Raw genomic sequence first — 24,777 nt, forward strand, 5'->3', positions numbered from 1 at the left:
CCACCTCACACCACATATTGTCCTCAAACATCTCATTTCCAGCACATCCACCCTCCTCTGCACAACCCTATCTATAGCCCACATCTCACAACCATATAATATTGTTGGAACCACTATTCCTTCAAACATACCCTTTTTGCTTTCTGAGATAATGTTCTTGCCTTCCCCACATTTAATACATGCCTAAAATCACCAATGTACTGTGTTGGTTGGCACTGATGGTTTCTCCAGCGGCACTAGTTCTACACAAAAAAAACAACATGCTGCCCTAACATCTCTTTAGGCCAGAGCTGAAGGTGAAGAAGTCATGGTCAATGATATACTCTAAGTAAGTTGGAGCAAGTGAATAATTATGGTGGTTGGTCACTTAGCACTACATGACCTCTGTGCCATGGTGTCTTAGTTATGGAAGGGATACTGCACAGTGTTTCAACGAACAAAGCATCATAAGTATTATGATTTCTGAAGATGGTGATTCCTTATGAATATGTTTTATGAATATAATATGTTTAAGGGGTGAAATATACTTCAAACCCCAGCCATGCAAATGCAAGAGTTCAAAGAGCTTGTCCACATGTGAGAAATTGGTTTTAAATATACAAACCCTTGTGTCCAATTACACTCACTTCTAAAATTCTCTCTCCTGGTCTCATCTGTCGCCAACTCTCAAGTTGTTGCTTCTCCATGTATTGTAAACGTCGCTCATGAAAACACACTCGAATAACACTATGGTAGAGCTTTCCCTTACAGCTGTAAGTAAATAAATCCAAATTTTCATTATAACATTCATATATCAAATTTCAAAAATATACAGGGCTAAATGAACATAAAACATTCTTCTTTTCAAAAATTCACACACAGAAATTCTAACCTTCTGACAATTCATCATTTCTATCAGTCTGATCAAAGTATCATTTTTGCTTGTCAACTTCCTGCAATCAAAATGGTACTACAGCAAACACTTCCCCCAAACTCCATGGCTCAACATCTCTTTCCAATTCTGTACTCTCTTGCAAATGTTCTTTTTAATTCTGTCCTTTTATCTTATGCTTTTCAAAATAATTCTACACAAACACAATTTCCAATCATCTTATTCAATTCCGATTCATTCTAAGGTATCCATATCAAAGATTTATCAAGTATATCTCTCACAATTACATTTGAATGAGTTCCTGATACCAATACAGTAAGTTTACCAGCATTCTCTGCTTTTTCCTATCATAACAGACAAAATTCAGATGCAACTTAACATACAACAAACCACTGAAGCAACTATGATAATCCCAAAATTTCTTATGCTTCTGCAAACTCATACTTCTCATTACCTTCTTCGTCTTACAATGAAACTTCCTGCCTTCCAGCACTAAATTTACACTTCATCTCTTCATTCTTTATCATATGATCATATGTCAGTTTCCAGCTCTTTCATTATACAATAATAAAAAACTTGATGAAACAATTTACTCACCCTAATACATCTACATGTAGGGGAAAAATGCAATGTGTGTTCTAAGGTACTCATAGTGGTTGTAAATCATATTCTGTCAAAAGCTCATTTTAGGTTTCTGTTGCAAGATCTATGCCTTTTACCTTCTAACCATGGAAAAAGTTACCAAAATGATGCAAAACATACAGTGGAATATCTTACTCCAATATCTGGATTAACTTGATACCACATGTTAAACTATATATCCCATTCTGAAATTCACAACAAACAAACATTATAAAATCTTTCCAATTAATTCAAACAATCAACACTACAATCTAAAACACAAAGAAAACAAAAAAGGCTTACCTTGTGAGATCACCTAGTTTTTTTATTTTGATTTCGTAAGACTGGCCTTGATTCAGGTACGATAAACTTTCTTCATTCACCTTTGTTGCTACAGATGTTGCAGCACCCAATATGTACTGGAATCTGAAATTTTTTTTTACAGAACTATGAACAACAGACTCACGGCCATCTTTTCTTATTTGAATCATGCTACATTTTCCTTCATTCAAAGCAAGATGCTGTGAGTAATCAACCTCAAATACCTTAGATACTGACCATCTGCACACTCAATTCTACTGGTAGGTACGGCCATCTCATACAAATAATTCTCACTAGCACTAAGTTGGAGAATGATGTAAACACATTGTTTGAGCTGGTAAAATCATAGCAAACTATGGAGGGTTGTACTACCTGTTGCTTAATATCATAATGAATCAATACAACTTCATATGCAACAGCTATTATCCTGGAGAAGAAAAAAAAACACCTTTCAGATTATGAGAACTTAATATTACAAGAGAGAGAGAGAGAGAGAGAGAGAGAGAGAGAGAGAGAGAGAGAGAGAGAGAGAGAGAGAGAGAGAGAGAGAGAGAGAGAGGGGGGGGGGGGGGGAATCTATAAAATGACACTACTCCCTGCATGAAAATGGATTAATGAGGATCAGAGGTAATAATACTGTCCAGGTATTCCCTGCATGTTGCAGAAGGCAGGCAACTAAGAAGGGTGGGATTGGGTGATTGGAAATCCTCCCTTCCTGTGTTACCTTCCATATACATCTCAGAAGAAATATACAATAATATCAATATCCTTACCTACTGTCTTCATAAGACAAATTTCGTGAGGAGATTGAGACTGGGTCTTGTGAGGCTTCTGTACTTGAAGAACAAATGGAAGAGAAAGCAGCATGATGGCAGTTAACAAAATTTGTAGTCGTGGCTGCTGGGTGTGGATGTGTTGCCTGGTTGGCTCCAGGTGCCAGGTGTTGCTGGAGTAGTTGATGAATGGTTGGTGGTGGACCTTCAGATACACCATCATTGGTCAAAAGCCTACAGAACAAGGAAGGGCTTATACAGTAAATAAATACACAGCAAAAGTGAAAGCATAACAAGAGTACACTTTTGCAGCTTCTTCTCTATTTGCATCTGTCATTTATGTCTTTATGCTACCACTTGGTTAGAATAAAAACTTTAAAAAGTTTTCATGATTCAGTCATGCATTCAATAGAATTTTCCTTTGTTATTTCACTACACTTCACTTATTTACTTATTCAAAGCTACAATGAATCCTTATCCAAAGCTAAATATCTAAATATGGAATCAGATATCTTCATAGAAATAAATACAACACAGTTCATAAACATGAAAATATTTGATTATCTAGGGGTTTGAATTAGTGCCCCATACACCTGAGTGTAGCATCTATCAACTATTGAGTATTGCATGAACAAGTTGGCCATAAGTGCAGAGGTGTCTCAGGTGCCTTGAAGAGATCCAAACATACAGAAAGATAGCATGAATTATTATTGCTATCAAGCTATCACACTGTGAGGAATTTATGATGCATACAGATGGACAGGCATCAAATCATACTCACTTGAAAAGTCTATCAGTTGTATTGCTCTGTGAAGATTCATCAAATGTTGCTGGAGTGGATGATGTAACACTCAATTTATCTTGGTTTGGTGAAGCTGCTTCCTCTTTGAACTGCGACACAGTAGGTAGAGCCAATAAAGCTTCACTCATGTTGTAAGATGCCTGTTGGGAAAGATAATGAAAACTAAAATTAAGGTTTAGAGGCATGTTTTCTGACATTATTGCTAAATAACTGAGGAAACTAAATTTTGAACATAACTTTATGATGCCTTCTTTCACACAGCATGGTCAATGTAAAAATTCTAACAGAAAGCCTATGGCCTGGAATTACAGGCAGTGTAGTGGTTAGTGTTCCTGACCATGATACATTCATGGGCCGCCCATGGTCAAACGCATAGGTTACAGCAGTTGGTCCACACTCAACCCAGATGTTCATCCACCCCTGGGGGGTTAATCAATAAAATGGGTACTTGGCTCAGGCTAGGGTATATATATACTTCTCACGTATTCCCTGCACGTCATAGAAGACAAGCAAAAGGGGAGAGAGTGGGAGGCTGAAAATCCTCCCCTTCCATTTTAAATTTTCCAAAAGAAGGAAGAGAAAAGGGGTCCAAGTGAAGATATTCCCTCTAAGGCTCAGTCCTCTGTTCTTAATGCTACCTTCTAATGGAGGAAATGGGGAATATGTATGAAAAAAAATTATCAATCGTTCATTTCATAATACTTGATTGCCATCTCCCGCATCAGTAAGGTAGCGCCAGGGAAAAGACAAAGAATGGCCCATCCACTCACACAGGCATATATATGTATATAAACAACCATACATGCACATATACATACATGTGTGTGTATGTACATCTACCAATTTCTTTCAAAACCTACCACGACACCTTGTACCATCTATTGCACTATGTACTTTTTTGACCAACCTACCATCAGCCATACATTCTGCATGGCCATACCATTTGAAAACTGAACTTTTTTACACAACAATATCCTCACATCTTCATTCTTTATTCCATATGTCCTACTAATTCCAACTGCACTGCACATGTTATCCATCTCTACTGGTCCTATCTTTTGAACTTATCCTGACCTATATAAACCTGAGTTTCATATACATAATAATCTATGATGGCAAAAGGAAATAAGCTTCACGATTCCGTGTTAGAAGTATGAGGAAGTTGCACTGTCCTTTGCCTGTAGCCAGAGTCTCACATTACAAAAACTGTTAAGGAAAGTATCTGACATACGAATTATTGTAATTCTGCATCACTGATGTTACAGTGTGGGAAATGGAAAATTATATATCTGGCAACTAACAAGCAATGTATAAGCAAATGTGCAATATCACTCACTGTGCTAATGTCAACACCTAATCCTGACAAGGAGTCATCAAAATCATCTGCAAGACCTTGATCAATGTCTTCTGATTCCCAATGTCGCTGGTGGCTTCCCTCCATGGTGATAAAACCTGAAATAAATATGATGTATAGCTAAGAAAAAAAAAAAAACTGTTGAATTCATTATAATTCATTCATGCTATAAAACTCACCAATGAACCAACATTTCTAAATACACCCTTATTCATTTATTCTATTCCTTGGGATAGGGGAGAAAGAATACTACCTAAACATCTACATATCGCATGATACAACTAAAAAGGGTGCTGGGATCCTCCCCACTGATATTCCCACCTTCTCAAAACAGGAATAGAATGTCTTCTGTTCCTAGTGCTACCTTATAAAGCTGTGCATGGCAAGCAGTAGGAAAGTCATGGTAAATGTTATTGTAAAAAGAGAAGGGGCAGAGAGAACCTTGCACAAGATGCAGCGTGGCAAAACAGCAAGGGTGGATGGGATTATATGCAAGTTTCTAGAGAAAGAATGTGATAGTGCAGTTGAATGGTTAATCAAACCATTTGATGTTTGTCTGGACTAAGGTGAGGTGCCAGTGGATTGGTAAAATGCATATAAAAAGCCCTTGTATAAGGACAAAGGGGATAAAACTGAATTTCTAAATTATAGAGACTGTCTGCTAAGTAAGTATCCTGGCAAGGTGCATGGGATACTGGTGACTGAAAAGGTACGGGCATACACAGATCATCTAACTAGTGATGTACAGCATGTGTGAATATGTATTTGCTTTAAAAGATTTGTGCGAGGAATGACAGGAGAAACAAAAGGGTTTGTACTGTACCTAACGTCTCAGGATCTAGGTAAAGCATAAGAAAGTTTGGGAGATACCTTAGAAAAGGAGCTTGACAGGGATATCTTGAGAAAGGAACTACAGAATAGGAAGACACTAAATGTAGTGAGAAGTTCTGAACAGGAGAGTAAGGCATGTTCTAGTGGAAAGGGAGGAGGGGTATTGGCTCTCAGTGAAGGCATGTCTGGTTCTAGGATTTATGATGTCTTCACAGTTCAGCAGTGGCAGCAGCAAAAGTGAATCAAAGGCTGCTTATGGATAAGATAGTCTGGTGGCAGGTTCCATACAGAAACTCAACAAGACGGTGCCAAAGTTTGGAAGAATGTGTAAAAGAAGAAATGAGAGGTACTGCAAACAAAATCAAGGTAAAGATGCAGCAGAGGAGTGAGAAAGGTTAGTTTGAATGTAAGTTTAAATGGGGAGGATACGGGGGAGATGGACAAGATGATGGATGAAGAAATGGGGGGTGAAATGAGTCACAAAATGGAAGGGGTTAAGGTTTTGGATGGAGTAAGGAGCATGTCTTTAAGGGCAAAGAAGGATATGTTTAAGGGTATGGTACAGTAGTCCCAATATGGATGTATACATAGGAGTCTTGGGTCCTGAATACAAAGGAAAGGAGGATGGGTGAATTAGAAATGTAATGTGTAAAGATGATACGTACAGTGTGTCAGACTGATCATGTAAAGAATGACAGGGTTAGAGAGAGGTGTGGTAGTAAGTTTACCCCAAGAGGGCCAAGTAGGGTATGGTGAACTAGTTAAGACATATGCAAAAGGATAGGGAATGAAAGACTGACTAAGATCTTTGCATTAAAAGTGGAGGGAGTATGGGGAATTAAGGAGATGGAAGGATGGAGTGGAGGCCTGGATAATCAAGTGGGCGAGAGGCGTGCAAATTATAGAATGAATTGGACTCATGTTGTATTTGGAGTATATGATGTCAATAAAGTAGTAAAGTTACATCACAAAATGATCTGTGAGGCTTGGCTGTTGATGGATGGCTCTGGTTTCAGTGCATGCACAACAGATAGGAGTGGATGTAAACAAGTGAGGTCACTGTTCTGTTCCTCAGGCTAACTCACTATGGCAGGAAAGGCAATTAGGTATGAACAAAATATCATCATTATTATTATCATTTCCGTTATCATAACTACTACTATCATTACTACAAAAATGATGAATTATACTGTGCTGAAGTCCACACCAACACAGGCTGAAACATAAGCATCATAAATGTTATACCTCTACATCTGTAGGGAAGGCAAGTGTAGACCTTAAAGCACTATGGACCAAAGGATCATCTTCCTCTGTCACTGAGGTACAATACATACCCACAGCCTTGCTCCTAATTAGTTTAGACTTTAAAGAGCTACCCTGTAAGCTTGGACTTCCTGTTTCATTATTCATCTTTATGTTTACAACAGAGCATAAAAACCCTCATAAGGAAAATAGAGAAATATGGCAACATTCTCCAGTCATACTAAAAATAGCAGAGCAGATAGATCATTTACAAAAATACATGGAAAACAATAAAAGATTAATAATGAAACTACGAATACTCAAGATTGGATTCTTATCATACTGAAATATACCCATTAAATCATCAAAAAAAAAATACGATACAGGCTTAAGCAAAGCAGCACCAAATGCAGCAGGTTACATGTTCTATACACTAAAAGAAATATTCTAGTTCATTCATCATATATGATTTATCATGATCGTATATATGAGATGAAAGTGTGAATATCAAAATTACAGTGAGACCCTGGAACAAAAACCCCTTATCCCATGAGAAAATAGGTCACCATGTTGCAGATGTCTGGTACAACATTTCCTCTAAATACATACTCTATGCATTTCAGAATGAAATATTCAGAAATGCTTCTTTAAGTGTAAAATTCCATGTTTCACCTTAAAACATCAGGAATGAGTCAAAGAAATGCATGAGTGATGCTGCTGTGGTGGTACATAACTGTTATACCTAATCAAATTGGGTTGGAGTAATGATAACAGACATATATAAACAGAGAGAGAAAGAGTTTTCCTATGCAAAGTGTGGGAAAGGTGCACAGCACCAGTGCTCAAGGAAAAGTTTGCAGAGCACATCTACTCTCCTGTAATAACCCTTCACTCTATCTAGCTTTACGAAAAAAAATCAATTTAGAAACTTGTTTAACATAATTTTCATAACTAAAAAGAAAACACCACTTACAGAAATTATCATTACATCTAAACACCATTAATATCCTGTTTTCTACACATGCAACAGTCACACACGCCCTACCTTTCTTGTTTGGCACTCCTATATTTTTCATAGTTTCTTGCCATTCAGTGAACACACCAAGACGGCGAGTGCTGTTGTCATCTTCATGGGCTTCCAGGGGGTCTAGGATACGTTTGCGAGTCCGGCCACCGCAAACTTCTCCTGATCTGGTTCCCCCAGAGCCTGGGTCACCCATGCCACTCTCTATCTGATAACTATCAAAATTCTGAAAAAGAAAATAAAATGAGGAAAGAAAGTGGGTGCTTTAGGATGAAATGAAATCATCATATTACAATTCAAACACTGAAAAATAAGCGATTCCATTTCTGGCTGAAGTTGAAGAGAATAATAGGATAAAAAAGTTAGAATACATTTGGAATTAGTAGGGTTGACCTATAACTCTGTACAGAAGCTATTCCAGTAGGAGAGTGGATTTTTCTTTTTTTAAACATAGGTCCAGCACCATCTACCTCTCACTTCTTCCCCTTAAGGGACATAACTTGGAAGAACTTTTTTCAAAAATGCCATGCAGGTTGATATCAGGTTCTAAGCCTGCCATACTGAATGGGCTAAAAAGAAAAGTACAATACCAACATTGCAACAATGACAATTCAAAAATGATTTTTTTCTAGTTTTGCCATTTCCTTCATTTTCCCTGATTTTCATAGCCCTCTTAGTCTACTGCAACAAAGTAAAAAAAAAATAGTAAAAATTAAAACCTGTTGTCTAATTTTATTCTAAATCCTGTAAAAATATAGAAAAAAAATCTAGTCTAAATTCCGGCACCCTTACAATTAATAATTACCAAAAATTTAAGTTAACTACGACTTCGCTGGAGTGTTAAACATATTCAAGAATCTTACCTATATTAAGTTGCTATTTCACAAGACAACAAAATCTAAGAGGACTACTGTAGGTTTGATGAAACACACCCATAATTCTGCAGGAGACCCAGCAGCCAGCTTAAGAAAATCACGTTCATAATAGTATTTCTGCATTAAAATGGGTTAAGTTGGTCTGGTTTGGTTAGGTTAGGTTGAAAAGTACATACCACCACACAGTGGGATATACAGGATCACATCATCAGGATGGATAGCACAGAATAAAATCATAAAAATACAATCAGAAAAGCAATAAACTGCTAAGTTACACATATATTTCATTAGTTGTCTGGGTGTCTTACCCTACCATAACCTACCATATCACATGCGTATTGTACTGACCATAATGCAACCCTCTTGGATTTTGAGGGATCTCACTGTATACACAGACCCATTCTGTTGTAAATCCCAGCATAATCATAGACCCAAAACCCAACATAAGTTAGGTCACGATTTTCTTCTTTTCGTAGTCTAACCATGAGGTTCACACTGGAAGTCAGTTCTGTTACACTTATTCCTACAGTAAGGAAAGCGAGTTCTACACTTGTGGGGCACAATCCCTTGAATGTGATGTCCTCTTCATGGGTTTACATACTCAGTAGACGTACATGTATAAAATTCTCCTCTTTCAGTGAGAACCAATTTGAAAACACTCAAGAGCTTTGAAATACTTTCAAATAATCTTCAGTGATCGTCAATACACTTTGTGTTATGAATAAATATATGATTTTTTTTGTGAGCCATCATAAATTTTCACTCATAATCCAGGTCCTGCCCACCTTTGTGAACTTTTTCGTCTCTGAATAACTGATAAAGGATAACAGTAACTATGTAATAAAAACCCACTCTTTTATATCAAAAAATTATTTTTTCCAAAAAAGACAAGCAAAATTGCACGTCAGAAAGGTTAACAACTACCCTAATTAGTGCCAAGATATATCAATTCTGCCTAATCATATTCTAAAGAATAGTCTTGCATTTTGCAAATATATTTGAAAAAGTCTAGCTATTTTCACTTATGACAGTAACTAATACAGAGGTTAACTAGCCCAAAGTAATTCAGCAACCTTTATTGATCTAATAATTAGATGTAAGTAATATACTCACTACGTCAACATTTGTGGGTAAAGAAACCCTTGGCCTCGCCCATAACTCGTGTTATCATGCCCTTCTGCGTACTCATTACCAAGAAAGCAAGCAGACTAAGTACGTCTCATGTCTGCCCTCAACCCACCAAACCCCTCAGGACTGACTCAGTCAGACTGACATACTCAGCCAACATCGTACAAACCTTCTTCCACTTCCATAATTATTAAAATAAGATGGCATCATAACATTGTGTCTCACCTTCCCTAAATCCTAAATACACACAAATTCACGCTGTATTCCCTGGTCACTCGGGAAATACACTAATGCAATGTTCCTAAAATATAAAAAAAATGCCATTCTTAAAAACGAAAGTCAATATCAAGTAAATGTCTTAGTATTGTTTAATCAAAATCTTGTAACATGTCCTATGATAATATATAAATACATGTTCTCGGAAATTTTACTGATAATTATTGATGAAATGATTTTTAAAAGACCTAGTGTTCTCAGTCAAGGTCCTGGGAATAACAACTACATGTTTAGTTGGACATTCAAAAGATTTTGGTGTTTTAAAGTGAAAAAATCTTTTTGACAACATTATATTAGAATAAACTATTAAATATGAATTTACATGGAAAAAAAGTGGCTGTCATAATTCATGCTGAATTTGCAAAATTATATATATCGTCTGTGACACATCCTAATTTAAATTTACACCGTTCCGAATCAACTTTACCGCTGCTTGAAAATAGATTTGTTGGCAATAAATAATACATTATTGCCGCAAGAAAAATTGTTTCGTTGAAATTATGAATCAAAGTCAAGGGAATCCTTTACTAATACAGTCCTCTGGAACCTGTCATGCAGCAGATCGTATGTGGGTAAAAAAAGAAGAATTGTAGAAATGAATTTGATCTGGGACGCATTAAATTTGATTAGATGATGTCTACCCCCATCAAGAGATGTGTCTGTGTCCAAATTTATGGCGAGCAAAGTGAGACACGATATTACCTGCATGAGAGACTGGAATTTTCCCTAATTCTCATAACTTTCCCATCTCCTCTGACGGCTCTGTAATCGCTCCACTAAATGACTGCAGTATCTAATCTCTCTCAGAAACGACACATAAATGCAATAGCTTGGGCTACCACTTGCATTCTAGGAACCGAGTTCATATGCCGTAAGTTCTCCCCTGAACACTTCCTGTGATTATAGGAAAGATTGATTCGTCCTTGTATGGAGCACTGTTCTCACACCTGGCTACCTCTGAGTTCTACGTACCTGTTTGACAGAGTCGACTCCAAAGTCGTCTAGTTTGTCAACTCTGCCAGGCTGACCTCAAAACTTGACCCACTTACCCTACGCCACACTGTTGCTTCTCTCTCCATCTTTCCTCAGTGGCTACCCCTCAGCCTTCTACCCCACAAGACCTGGGTGCTTGCATCTATTTCTCCGCCGTGTAGCACTGGGCAAGCTAACGCCTTGCGGGATGACTGTGTGGCCGCTGGTTACTCAAAGGTTGGCTGTTGTGATGTTTGAATCCTTACACTATCAAGATTTGCAGCTATACTCTTGCATGTCTTACTTCACAGGTAGGATCTGACCTCTCTGAAATACCAAGTTTTCCACTTTCTCCAAACTCCTATGTTACTTTTCCTCTCCTCTTCTGGCCAGACTATCTTTTTAGCTCTTCTTATATTTCCCTCTATGGCCTTGATGAGGACGAACCCAGGTCCGGAGCCTCTCACATTAGGTTAATAGTTCAGAGATCAAGAGAGACGAAGATCAAGCGACACATATCAGACGCTTGAGGAGCACCAGTGTTGCTCCTAAGGTCGTCACTGATTCACATTCACAGTAATGGACTCCTTTTTCACGCCAAGGACTACGACGGTCACGGCCTGCAATCCTTACCAAGGTCAGACCTTCAGTAAATATAAGGAAGGAAGCACAAGAAAGAAAAAAAAGAATGAAAAAGAATTAAGGTGTGAAAGCAGGTGATCGGTGTGAGGGACGAGTCAGAACCTAAGACGAGAGGAGTGAGGTGGTCCCGGCATCACTTTAACAGGACTACTGCACCCTCCATCCTGACGTGGCTTCTGTCTACCTCCTGATCAGAGGGAAAATGACATATGAATTTACTAAGCATGGGGGGAACGCGGAGCCATGTGTATCTTCAAACTTTCACGTCTGACCCCTCAAAGACTTGGCGTATATCAATGCCTTGAGGCAACGGATCCCTCTGAGGTTCACAGATGAGGAGGACCAACTACAGCAGATGAGAAATACAAATACTTCATCCTGCTTCCTGAACATCATTCTAGTGACTATTAGTGCGTGAGGGTAAAGCGAGGAGAGACCCGAAAGACTTTTCAGATGAGAAAACTCCCGAGTAACGAGATGATGGTGAGAAGGATCAAAGCCGTCTCCCTCCAGCGAACTGGATGGAAGATTTTAAGGAGGAAGAATTGTGGTCTTGTGGCAGATGAGAGATGCACGGCCAAGCACGGGTGAAAGCTCAGATACCACACGATCTCAGCGCGTTTAAATAGTCTCTTTGCATTTTGCGATAAGGGATTCTAGGAGGAATTTCTGAATGAGAGATTATGTGGTAAATCTTGAGGGAAAGGAATCAATCTTTACTGAATGAAGGGTAAAGAACTACCCGAGGAATGTAGCGTTATCAGCAAGATAGTGTTATCAGGATGGAAATGAAGAGAAAGATACGCTTGCAGACGCTGTCCGAAATGATCTCAGCTCCAGCCCAAATATATATGTTTAAGTGGGAGAACTAAGAGTGGTCAGCACATTTTTCTCCACCTAAAGGAAAGTTAGACATCATAGTTACTGTTGATGTTCATTGTTTCCTAACATAAGCAAAGATTAACTCAGATAAAAGGGATTATTTCCGTGATCGATTGCTGGTCTATGATTAACAAGGGTTGAGAACAGAGAAGATAAGGTGGATGAGTTCATGGTCACAGCAATGGTATTTGCTGGGAGTTCTTCGTAGAAAGAGAGGCATTACGTTACAAGCTCAAGTCATTTCAGGAATAAGCATAGCAAAGAAAATCCCTTAAATTGTTCCCATGTACCTCCTTACGTAACTATGTCCAGAGAGGATACAGAAGGTGTTGAAACACAGGAGACAGTTCTAACAACGTGATCAGATGTCATTAAAGCTACAACTGTGGCTGTGTAGTGAAGAGGGCGACATCTGACGAAGAGATCGAGAATTTCGTGGATATGATTGTGGGAAACGCCATGAAGATTCCTCTCTTGGCTATGCTAGATAACTGAGAATGAAGTTAGGCCTCACTTGGGCCGAAATCACTCCCCTTCCTCATTGTTAGAAACGTAAAGGAAGTATGCAATAGTTTCAGTAGAATCAAAACAGAGGATAAGATGAAAATACAAGCCAGATATGTTGTGCCGAATCAAGTTAGTTTAGAACCATGAAATGCACAAGAGATGCTATCATGTTACATTATACATATCCTCTACACATGAAAGCGAAACGGCAAGTCAGATTACAAATAATGGAGATGAAACAAAAAAATGTAATTGGCCACTGAATACCTGGAGGCCCGAACATTCGAAATACCTTAGGACGCCGGGCAACACTGCACAATGTCGGGTTCCTTGACTATATCAGTCATGGCTTCGGGTACTGGCAGCAATATCAACACCATGACACCAAATTTAGGAAGATTACGTCAACAGTGCAACAGCCGGACCTGAACGTAGCCATTCGACAATGAGGGAGACACAGAGGTAGGGTAATGCGTCTGAGATACACTGGCCAGGGATGGATATGGTCATTACGAATTAGATAAACTTTTGGTGTAAATTAAGGGGAGGATGTGAAGAAAGTATCTGTGAACTTAGATATGTCCGCTTAATGTACAACACCAAACCATTACTTGATACACGTCCTAAGCAGCACTAAACACATGCAGCCATGCGTAAAAGAAGGAAAATGATGGGTTCACGAACAGAACGGCCGTGTTTAACCTCATTTCCATCTACGTGAAGAGGCATTAAAGTTTCTTCTATTTCTTTTTGGCTTATGACGCCATCCAGTTGATAGGCCGAAAGTCGGAACGTAGCCGACTCGAGTGTCCCAACTTTTCCTTAAGATTTACGGAAGCGAGAGAAGTGCTTTCCATTTGGCGACAATATCTGTAACCCAACTCTGAACGTAAAACAGTCGGCATATGAAAGTAAAGGTATAAATAACTTATTGTAATGGACGCTATTAACATATTTTTTAGATTGTATATATATATATATATATATATATATATATATATATATATATATATATATATATATATATATATATATAAGGGGGGACCCAGATTATTAGCATAGATTAGGATACCGAAGACAGCAGAAGACGAGGTCGGCAGCTGCTGACGCAGGCGCTGAAGAAGGACTGATATGTTCCCCCTAAAGATTGAAGCAGAAAGCCTACATGACAGGAAAAAAGGCAACAAATTCCTATATCCATGATATTCATATCTATCACTTTGTTATGTGATCAAGAATCTTACTTTGTCTGTTATGTGATCAAGAATCTACGTTTTTAAATTTCATCCCCACTCCTCCAGGCCCTGCCACAGAGAGGCAAAGTTAGACATGATGCATGAATTCAGTTTTTCTATGAATTAGCAAATTTACAATTCACTTGAAATCTTCCATATCTTAAACCTAGTTTAACAACCTATTCCTATATGAACAATAATTCTGCGTTGGTCTAGGGGCGAAGTAGGTTGGACTATATCATGCTAGGCCGCCAAACACAAGGTGAAGTGCTTTTGGAATCAAATGAAATTGAATCATCTGACTGGTGTTGTTCAGTTGAAGTGCTGGCAAACCGAAAACTAAAATAAACTCTAAACTTGCTAACTTTATGGACACCCCTCAGAACCTACACTAAAATATTGTTTGTTAATACAAATTAAGTGAAACATTTCTTTGTTAGGTTAGTAGGCAGGTTAGCATTTGGTTTATTAAACCCTTTGTCTGTGAAGACAAAGATATTTATTTTCAAATAACTCAAGCAGACCTCAGTCTTACCTTAGAAAGTCTCATGGAATCAACGTAAAATCGATTTATTCTTTTAGATTAAGAGACGTAGTGACGTAAACATATAAGCATATGCCTATTTTTTTTTTTTTTAGGCGTTTTATCGTACACTGAACAGCACAATTAATTTATCTGTATTTGCCAATTTTCTTGGCTTGACAGGTTCGTGTCGGACTGACGGTCCGTTTTCAGTTTTGTTTGTATAACTTTATCATTACTATTTGCTGCATTAATGTTACATACATTTGTGGTCACTTCTATCGTCGTTACAATAATTTGCACTTCAGGTAGTGTAAGTAAGAATGAAAGTGATCCTCTGGAATCTCCTGTTGCACTTGGGTTTATGGACTTGTTGTACCATAGAGCGTTGGTGGAACGCTGCCAACATGCCGCGACATGTTGTCGTACAGCATACGATACACACACACACAACAAACAATACACAAAATAAAAAAGTAAAAAAAAATGTGAGATATCAATTTCAGGTCTAAATGATATCTCGCTTACCTAAATTTTCATAAAGCAACCCGCAGGTCAAAGTTTAAAGGTTTCCTTAAATGTCGGACACTCAGGTCAAACCTAAGGAATGGCAACTTCGAAGCATTGTCCATATGTTCTTAATATTTCATGGTATCTAGAGGTCATACGAAGAGGTGAGAGACGATACGCAATGAAATGATATACATTGCATAAGGACAGAGGCCACGAACTCTACCTAGTGCACAGTACGCGTCGCAGAAGTGAGAAAAAGGACTAATGAAAAAGGACTACGCAGTACCCTCAGGTATTTGCAAGCATGGCTGATGCAGCACTGAACAAGATTCTTAGGTCAACGTTATGGCAGCGGCTCTCGTCATTGGGTCTCCAATGCTCTCTTGCTCTTATCTCGACATTGACCTGATACCTAGCCGGCTCGAAAATTTAATCAGATTCAAATAACATCACCAAGAGTAAAAAATGTGCGGCTATGCCATAGTCCACTAGGTTGCATCATTCCGCGACCCATTATTCCGTGCATGTAACAGTTAACACAGGCGAAGAAACTAAGTGAAAGCCCTTACCATCAACCAAGCCAAGCCAAGGTATATAAAAACTTGAAGTACAAGCACACCTGATGTTAAATTAGCGCTCTAAAGCCTAGAATTAATGCATGACAATACATCTCCCTGCACATGCTCAATTAGCGGTGTTTTATTATGATGTGCGTGGCCCGACCGAACTCATCCAGCGTATAAATGAGATTATGAACACTGCGTTGCAGGTAGTTCAGGTGTGTATGCACACTACACAATATATGAGTTACATGACTTGGCTAAGTCCTCTGTTGAGAATATCCGAATTATAGTTTACCAACAAAGGAGGGTGGTGGGTGGGGGTTCATTCGCGCGTCGTTTGAACTATCGTGCACGCACATCTAACAAAAAACGTTTTCCTTTTTAGTTTTGCCTTATAATATGATTTCAATTGGTCATGTTTCTTTCCACATAATGGTAATCTATATGATGCTGATTATGACACATTTGTAAATGGAGAGTGATTTCCTCAGTCAAAAAAGGCATTAATCCTACCTCAATCCCAAAGGTGTAAATGCACCTCAGGAAGGACCTAAGAGAGGAGAAAAACAATTGGATGGCTATAATAAATCATTGGTAATTCATCAGTTCGTAGATGCGCGTTTTCTAAATCTGGGACCTTCGTTCTGTTCTAATGGATTCCACGTATTCTGTATGAATAATGGTGGCGGCATCCTTAATAAGTTTTAAGATGAGAATATTGAGCAAACAAGAGTGTTTTAAGGGGATCGGATCTTATGAATACAGATGGGTACCTTTTGGATAGAATCTGACACCTCTAATTTCTGTATATACTCGTGTATAAGTCTACCTCGTAGATAGGTCGACCCTTGATTTTTGCCAAGAAATCTTTAATTCATGATACGACTCGTGTACGTACGTCAACCCAAGTTTTTAAGGGTAATGGAACAACAAATTAAGGTAATAAAGCACCATATCTAATGGCAATAAAACTCATTTCAGAAAACACTTGCCAAAAAAAAAACACTACGTCTTATAAACTGAGGTTCACTGAGCCTGAAACACCGAGCGCCGAAGGCAATTTGTTTACCATTTATCATTACGGCACTTTACACAGAAACGCAGGTAGTGCCAGTAAAAATGTATATTTCCATTCAAGTCAATTAGGATAGAATATTATTGTAATACAACAGTTTCTTTTAATTGAAAATCATTCGAAAAGCGATATGGTAAAAATTTTTGAACAACGAAAGAACGAGAAAGTCGATTGTTTTCGTTATGATTTTATCCCATTTTCCACTGTAATACATAAGTCATTTCAGCAAGAATATTACATTTCCGTAAATGTATTGTATCAGGCACAATATGAATAGGATATCATTGTAATGTGACATTATTTTAACCGAAAACTATTGAAAAAACGAGTAACATCCCTTGAACATCGGAAGGTTAGGGAAAGTCTTTAGTTTTTGTCATGTATTTTATCATATTTTACATTGAAATACATCACGTTTCAGCAAGACTACTATTTATCTTTAAGAATATATTCATTCAGGCACAGTTAAGGTAAAATATATTTGTGATGTAACATTTTTTTTTTAACTGAAAACGATTCGAAAAACACGTACCATCTAGGCTGGCACTGCAGAACCCTGGTCGTGATGGCTTTGCCTTTACATCGGCCCTTCCTAAGCAGCCTTTGATATTACTATACGTTGAAACTGTGTTTATACCCTTATTGTCTTGTTTCTTATTTTCCAGAAATATGAAAAGTCTGTATATAATACAATGTCACGGCACTTTTGATTTAGACGTATCAATCTTTAAAAAAAAAAAAACATGACAAAAACAAAAAAACAAAGATAGTAAGGGTATTTGCGTGACTCTCCCCCCCCCCCCCAAAAAAAAAGATCGAAAGTGATTAACCCATATTCTTTTCAGCATGGATTCAAGAAGAAACAAGTTCACAGCAAAGTTCAAGCTCCGAATAACTGAATATGCAGAACAGACTAACTAGTGTGCAGCAGCAAGGGAATTTAAGGTATCCGGGAAAAAAAAAAAATGTTAGAGTGGAGAAAGCTCTCTGCACAACTTAAGCATGTGCTAACAGAGGAAAGTGGAACAAGTGGCCACAGTTGGAAGTTGAAGTGGCAAAGTATGTCAGTGAAAACCGACAGAATGGATTTGGTGTTTCTCGAGGATCAATTCGAATCTTTGCCTTGAAACTAGCAAGGAAATTAGGCATCACAGATTTTAAGATGAGCCATGGTTGGTGCACAAGATTGATGAACAAGTGATTTTGTACTGAGACGGAGAAGGAAAATACCACAGCGTCTTCCACAAAAACTTGATAAAGTTACTGACTTTCATAGGTTAAGTGTGAAATATCAAAAAGGTTTATATTTCCGGTATTTTGTGTAGCTCTCTGGGTACTATGATACCGTATATGACTTCGACATAAACTACTGAGAGCACTTTGTAATAGTAGGTTAGTCTATTGTAAGTTAATATGCTTCAGCTGCTGAAGACGCTGCACGGCTAATTGGTACATATCCTACGTTTCTGTTGTTTACTGACTGTAACTGGTGAATATTTTTCATGTCTGAGGCTAAAAGTTAGTTCTTGCTCTATCTATCATGCACGGATTTCAACCTATCAAAATTATTACCCATGTATAAGTCAACCCCGCAATTTTTGCCTAAAAATTTGGTCCTAAAAACTCGAACGCCAGGTGGATACATGTCTTCGTATGCCCGCAAGACGAGCCTTCGGAAATGATATGTAACGCCATCAGCGTCTCCTTTCCTCTAGTGGATAGGTTTTTAAGAAAGTGGTAGTGTTCTGTTCCTTACATTCTGAACTGGTGGCACTGATGGTTTCACTCCACAATTTCCCTATAATTCAAAACTGCCCACTTGATAAAGACAGTCGTGTGGGTTTCCACGTAAAAACCCACAGTCCATAACGAGTCTAGAGAGTGTGAGGGATCCGCTGGTATCCCTTTTTGTCAAAATCTATCATCAACTACAACACGCGCGTCCGCATCCTGAGAAAGTACACAAATTTTGTAGTAATGACAAATATACCTAACGTAATCTAGGGAAGCCTGCTGCTTAGGTATGTAACGTTAGGCTTTAGCTAGACTGGGTTAAGTTAAACTATTTCTTTACCATATTCCGGTGGCCTAAGATATGCAGTGGCATGAGAGATGTCGCGTAATATTTGTGCAGATTGAGGAAAATGCTTTTTTGGATGGTGACGCTTGCAAATTTCCGCTCGAAGCATTTGAACAGCGAAAGCATTGGGAAGGTATCAAGTTGTGGGCCACAATTCTTGTCGTATGTAGTACCAAAATTGATGACTTTGTGATACAGTTTTCTGTATGATGTGGAACATGTGAAGGGGAACTTTACATGTTCTCGTATTTCACAGATGCCTGTGAGGGGATGATGGCCAATAGATTAATGATAATAAAAAAAAAAGCTAATTACATCCAGTGAATATTCCTGCAACCCATAAGTGGAACACGGCATGTGCAAAGCACTCGAAACCTGAGGAATTTATCTTACGCGTATTTACGTCAAGAAAATCAAAACTAAAATCAAGATGACAAATGCCAATCAAATCACCACAAAATAAACAGATGCATATGTCAAAAATCTTTACAGAACCGTTAAAATATGGTTTATGTCCTCATCATTGTAGCAAAACAAGGACGAACAGGTGTCGATCGACAGATAACTTGCGCGTCAAATTTTTCAGTAATAGTTCCATTTTTGTATTCTGTATTTGTATTCTGTTCCTCATACTCTTGACATACGCAATGAATTAATCCGAGCTAGGAAAGTGAACTAATATATAAGTAGTAGAAGTAGATTATTGCTGCTGCTGACGTAGTATTCATCAAATATAAGTTGTATCTGCCAACAAGTGTAAGGTATATGTACTGTAGCATCAGGAGGTCCAACAATCAAGGAACTGATTCATACCGTCCAGCAACAGGCGCCGGAGAAGATGGTGTAGGGCAACACGACTTTCTGTAGGTCTTGGCTGATGGAGGGACATACAACAAACTGTTGGTCCTGGAGGGCCTCGCCCTGAGGACTGCTCGTGTCTTCGCTGGTGCTGTCGACGAAGTCCACGGACTCCTCCGTCATGGAGAAGCACTGAGACGTCTCCACTTCCATTGTCTTGTTGATCTGTCTGCTCGCGTTAAGATCTGCAGAGGACAGACAGCTGATTCCTTAACACAAGTGACGAGGCTTGAAAGGTCTAAGGTCATTTGTTGTCTTAGTTATAAAAAATATATATACAATATTATACTGGACATAATGAAGCTACTGTGACAGTCACAACAATGCTAATAATGCTGAGTTGGACAAAATAATCCAGCCTGCAATACTAAGTAGGATAAAACAATACCTCTAGGACTGACAAAACAAAGCTTAGATGTGATTAAAAAGAGTCTTATTGTGACAAAATACTGCTCAGCATGACAAAAATAGCCTCTTTTCATCTGACAGACAAAAATACGCTCATAATTCTGGGCTGGACAGAATGCCCATATATTCATGTATCAAACAAGACTTAAAAACGTTCGCAAGAATCATCCAATTCTGCTGAAAATAGCATTGACAGGTGTGGGGCAAAGCTACATATATATATATATATATATATATATATATATATATATATATATATATATATATATATATATATATATATATATATATATATATATAAAGATATAGAATTTATATCATATATGAAGAGGGGAAATAATGGACGATAAGAACATCTGCCTCTGCTGTGGCCACTACAGGTGTTCGCAAAGACCAGACACTTGTCATCTATTTCCGTTAGTGACAGATGAATGGTGAAACACCTGATGGTGGCAGAGGTAATAATGTGGTGACGCTGGTGATATTAGTGGCGGTGCGGGTGGAGGTGGTAGTGATGATAGGGATCCTCGTATGGTGGTGAGGATAATGGCGGAGGATAATGGTGGTGACAATGGTTGTTAGGAATGAAGATGGTGATGATCGTCCCAGTCCATCTAATATATAGATGTGGAAACCTCGAAGAAAAGATTGAGAAGAGCAGTACAAAACGGATGATCTATGCAGAACAGAGAGAGAATCTGTGGTTGGCCGTGAAGATAAAGAGATATGGTGAGTTTTATCGAGGACAAGTGTTCATACGAGTATGCCAAATGGAGTATTCGTTGGTTGTAAGTTGAGTGAGTCTGTGGGAGGTTTCGCGAGGTCTCGAGGAGGCGGGTGAACGAACTACAAGCCGGAGGCGAGAGAGGTTTAGATTTGAAATAAAATTCCGTAAACCCGAGGAAAGTACAGAGATAATACGAGGAGATACAGTGGACAGAACAACCAGGAGGTATTTGAGGGCGTGTCAGGAAAGCTTCGATTTCAACTTGCTAGCAACGACGGTATGTCTGCATATGGTTAGATGTAATGACAGTCGACTGCTAAATAGTCATAATAGAGTCAAAGCAATATCCTTGGTTTGCATGAGACCTGTTCCTTAGTTTAATTACTTCCCTCGAACACATCACATTGACAGCCAGCTCTCACCTATCAAAGATCAATGAGTTTTAATCGAACTCGTTAGACATCGTACCTGGGATTTTCTAAACTTTATCATATATATATATATATATATATATATATATATATATATATATATATATATATATATATATATATATATATATATATATATTACTATACTTACTTTGAGGTGTAGCCAGGAAAGGGATCCGATGGTGGTGGGTCTGAGATAGGCTTCTCACACCGGCGTAATGCCCAGTTCGGCCACAACTGATCCCGTGTCCCACAACAAGTGACGAGGAACACTAGTACGAGTCACTTGCGTCAGTAGCCACGACAGGTGTGTATGGCAAGGAGTGTTACGCCTACACCACAAGGACTGTGTGGCCGGGAAACTGTGGCAATACTGTCCAGTACACTGACACAAGATATAGTGACTTTATCTTGAGTCTGCTGGTACCAGTTCCATAATGAAAATAATTGGAAGGTATATTGACTTGATGATCATATCAGGCTACTGGTTGGGTATGTAGAATCATCCTGGAACCATCGACCAAGAACCAACGGATAAATGTAAATACGTTGACAGGTCAGCTTATGACAGTCACCAGAAAGGAGAGGAATATCTACACCTGCAGGACTTTATCTCTTCAACTTTACCGTCATGAAAACTTCAAAATCCACATTCTTATATTGTCAGCATTTATAACTTTCACTTAGCTTACCCCGTTCACCCACTTTGCTTTTACTACCAATGTTAGCTATATATTCACACTTTCTCCATACTGTCTTCCCATGTCATCTCACTGATCTTTCTTTGTGAGCTTTTAAGACCAACTCAGGTTCAACTTTGTCAAATTGATCAGTATCGTAAGAGTAATCATGTCTCCCTTTTGCCTCTATCTTTTGACGTGGGTTAGTCTGTGGTAACCCTCCCTCACTAAAGATAAAAGCTTTATTACCCATTATTGGAACTTCCCTGAGTGTTATAGATGGAGAAATCTCACTGACTGGAAGACCTCATAATCATTTCTCAGCACCAAAGTCAACAAAAGCGTAGAGTCTCACTGAGTCACGACACATGGCCATCATTCTGACCCCTAACTTTGTTAAGTTTTGTACTGACTGGTCTTACGTAGACGGTGCAAGTTCCAAAAACCCTCAGCAATTTGGTACAAAGAAGACCTGAACAATCCATGGCCTCGTCAGCTTCCAAGACTTCATCTAACGCAACTACGAGAAAACGCAAAGACCTCTGCGGCTCTCAACTTCGATGACTTCACCAAAGCTTCCCACAACTACATTATCATCAACAGAGCCATTAGCTGGCAAGAATGAACGTCGTGAGACTGTATGCTTCCCAGGGGCCACCTCTGCTCTCAAGTCCCCCACCTGTGGCGTCCCTCTCAATGAAAATGTAGTCCCCTCCTTGACTACCCTGCATCTGCTGTATGTGTTAGACTTCATGTGTTTTTATCTACTAAAGAGATGGCTGACGGAGGGAATATCGTATTTTCCACAAAGAAGAACGCAGTCTCGAAGACCCAGCCATACTCGAAGAACGTAGGGTGTGTTCCCAAGGTGTGGGTCATCTCCTCACACACCACTTGGCTGACAATATGACTTTTCTTCGAATTCAAACCAGCTCGAAGAACATCCTACGCTAACGTTAGCTGTTTGAAGTAACTTTTGGGTGAATTCAAGAAATTTTTCCTCGTGGTCGATCTTGGCACAGCGCGAGCACCCTTGGGAGTGTGTTAAGGCTGTTGGTTCTGGTGTAACTGGGGGAGGAAGCTAGGGACTTACATCAGGAGGATAGAATGTCTGGGTTCGAAGGAGTGGGGTAGATTCGAATAACCTCGAGGGATCAACCTACGCCAGAGATGTGTGGCAATTTCATTTTTTTTCTTGCAAGGTTCTCCCAGAAACTGTTAACTAATGCATCAACATGCAGGCATACATCCTGGAAGTTAGGTGGAAGCAGTGGACTCATGGAACCCACTAAGCCAGGAGGAGAGGTGTACACGTAAGACCCCACTGAAAATTTGAAAACCAATAAAACAACAATGAAAGAAGAAGACACAGGTCCCCCCCACGAGTGTCAAACTCGCTCCCCATACGCATGAATAGGTATTCACATATTCTGACGAGAGAAGGGTACGTCTTCATCAGAGTACTTCGAAGAAAAAAGAAGAGAAATTTCTATAGATACTACAAGAATAGTTTAAGGGCTCTGCACTGTACTGTAGCTTATTAGTAGAAAAGTAATGTTACAATCAACGTCTGACCCAACACTTGATGATTTACGCAAGGTAAGTAAGGGGGGGTTCATCTGCTGTGAATACAAATGAGCGAACAAGGATATCCTGTGGACACTTGATTCAACATCAACGTAATTTTTGAACACTTAAAAAAAAAAAAAAGCACGTAAAAGAGAATACGAAAATCAATATAATTTGAGGACGTGAAACAAAATAATGATTACCTTTGAGCTCGTGAGGCAACATGACTTGTGATCACATCCCTCACGGCAACACCCTGGAGGGAAGGTCGGTCTTGACAGGTATATCATCCTGACAGAAAGACATCCTGTCCAGTTTTGACAACAAAACATCCTGTCCAGTCTTGACAGGATTTTGACAGGACTTCCATCATCTCAGGGTCATGTAGACACACGCCAGGTCCCTGAAGACCCAAGCCAGGACCGTGTAGATAGACCCACGTCCTCAGCCCCAGGTAGCAGGGGCAGTGTTGGAGGGGCGTGTCCAGGGGGCGCACTTCACTACACCAATAAAACCTGTTATTTGATATTTTGTGTAAAATTCATAGAAGACTTTCACGTATCGCTGCACGAGGCGTCCCACATCTTAGTGCTGCGCTAAAGAAAGATCTTCATGTAGCTTTCAAAGCAATGTACATATATCTAGGAATGTTTAACTAGTTGGAGAGACACACAATTCACTGTAGACGTTATATTCATTACTGATATCCGTCCACGTCCGACGCAACAACTTTATTACATTCTTATCTAAACACATTTTCTTTTACAGTTGTATTAGAAAACAGAAAGATTCGTGCTGGTGTTTTCTTATCTCGTAAAGTTTTTCACTATACAGATCTGGTCAGTCACTCACCATGCCACATCTCACCAGATATTCTCAACACAGCCTGGAACTGGCCAGTGATGAGTTCCAAACCGTAAGGTAGTCTGAGGTCAATTCACTTATGGGTACAACTGAACATACAATGGAGGGCGACAGTAAAGGGATCCCGTCC

The 24,777-nt window shown here is 38.9% G+C and overlaps 1 protein-coding gene across 5 annotated transcripts in view; it reads right to left on the reverse strand.

Annotated features, from left to right (window-relative positions):
* gem (transcription factor CP2 like gemini) overlaps positions 1–24,336 on the reverse strand; it is a 69,796-nt gene extending 45,460 nt beyond the window's left edge. The window contains exons 1-8 of one of the 5 annotated variants that reach the window (XM_071661224.1): positions 23,987–24,336; positions 19,924–20,153; positions 7,861–8,065; positions 4,725–4,840; positions 3,368–3,528; positions 2,587–2,820; positions 1,796–1,918; positions 627–750 (exon numbers count right to left, since the gene is read on the reverse strand). In XM_071661224.1, the coding sequence (XP_071517325.1) occupies positions 627–750; positions 1,796–1,918; positions 2,587–2,820; positions 3,368–3,528; positions 4,725–4,840; positions 7,861–8,065; positions 19,924–20,153; positions 23,987–24,008 (1,215 nt within the window). In that variant the 5' untranslated portion in view covers positions 24,009–24,336. Of the gene's footprint in view, positions 1–626; positions 751–1,795; positions 1,919–2,586; positions 2,821–3,367; positions 3,529–4,724; positions 4,841–7,860; positions 8,066–9,827; positions 10,011–10,067; positions 10,216–14,891; positions 15,224–19,923; positions 20,154–23,986 lie in introns of those variants that run through there. The other 4 variants (XM_071661228.1, XM_071661225.1, XM_071661226.1 and 1 more) reach the window with 4 other exon arrangements.
* Between the last annotated feature and the right edge of the window lie 441 nt (positions 24,337–24,777).

Source organism: Panulirus ornatus, chromosome 73, assembly GCF_036320965.1.
Source record: "Panulirus ornatus isolate Po-2019 chromosome 73, ASM3632096v1, whole genome shotgun sequence".
NCBI lineage: Eukaryota > Metazoa > Arthropoda > Malacostraca > Decapoda > Palinuridae > Panulirus > Panulirus ornatus.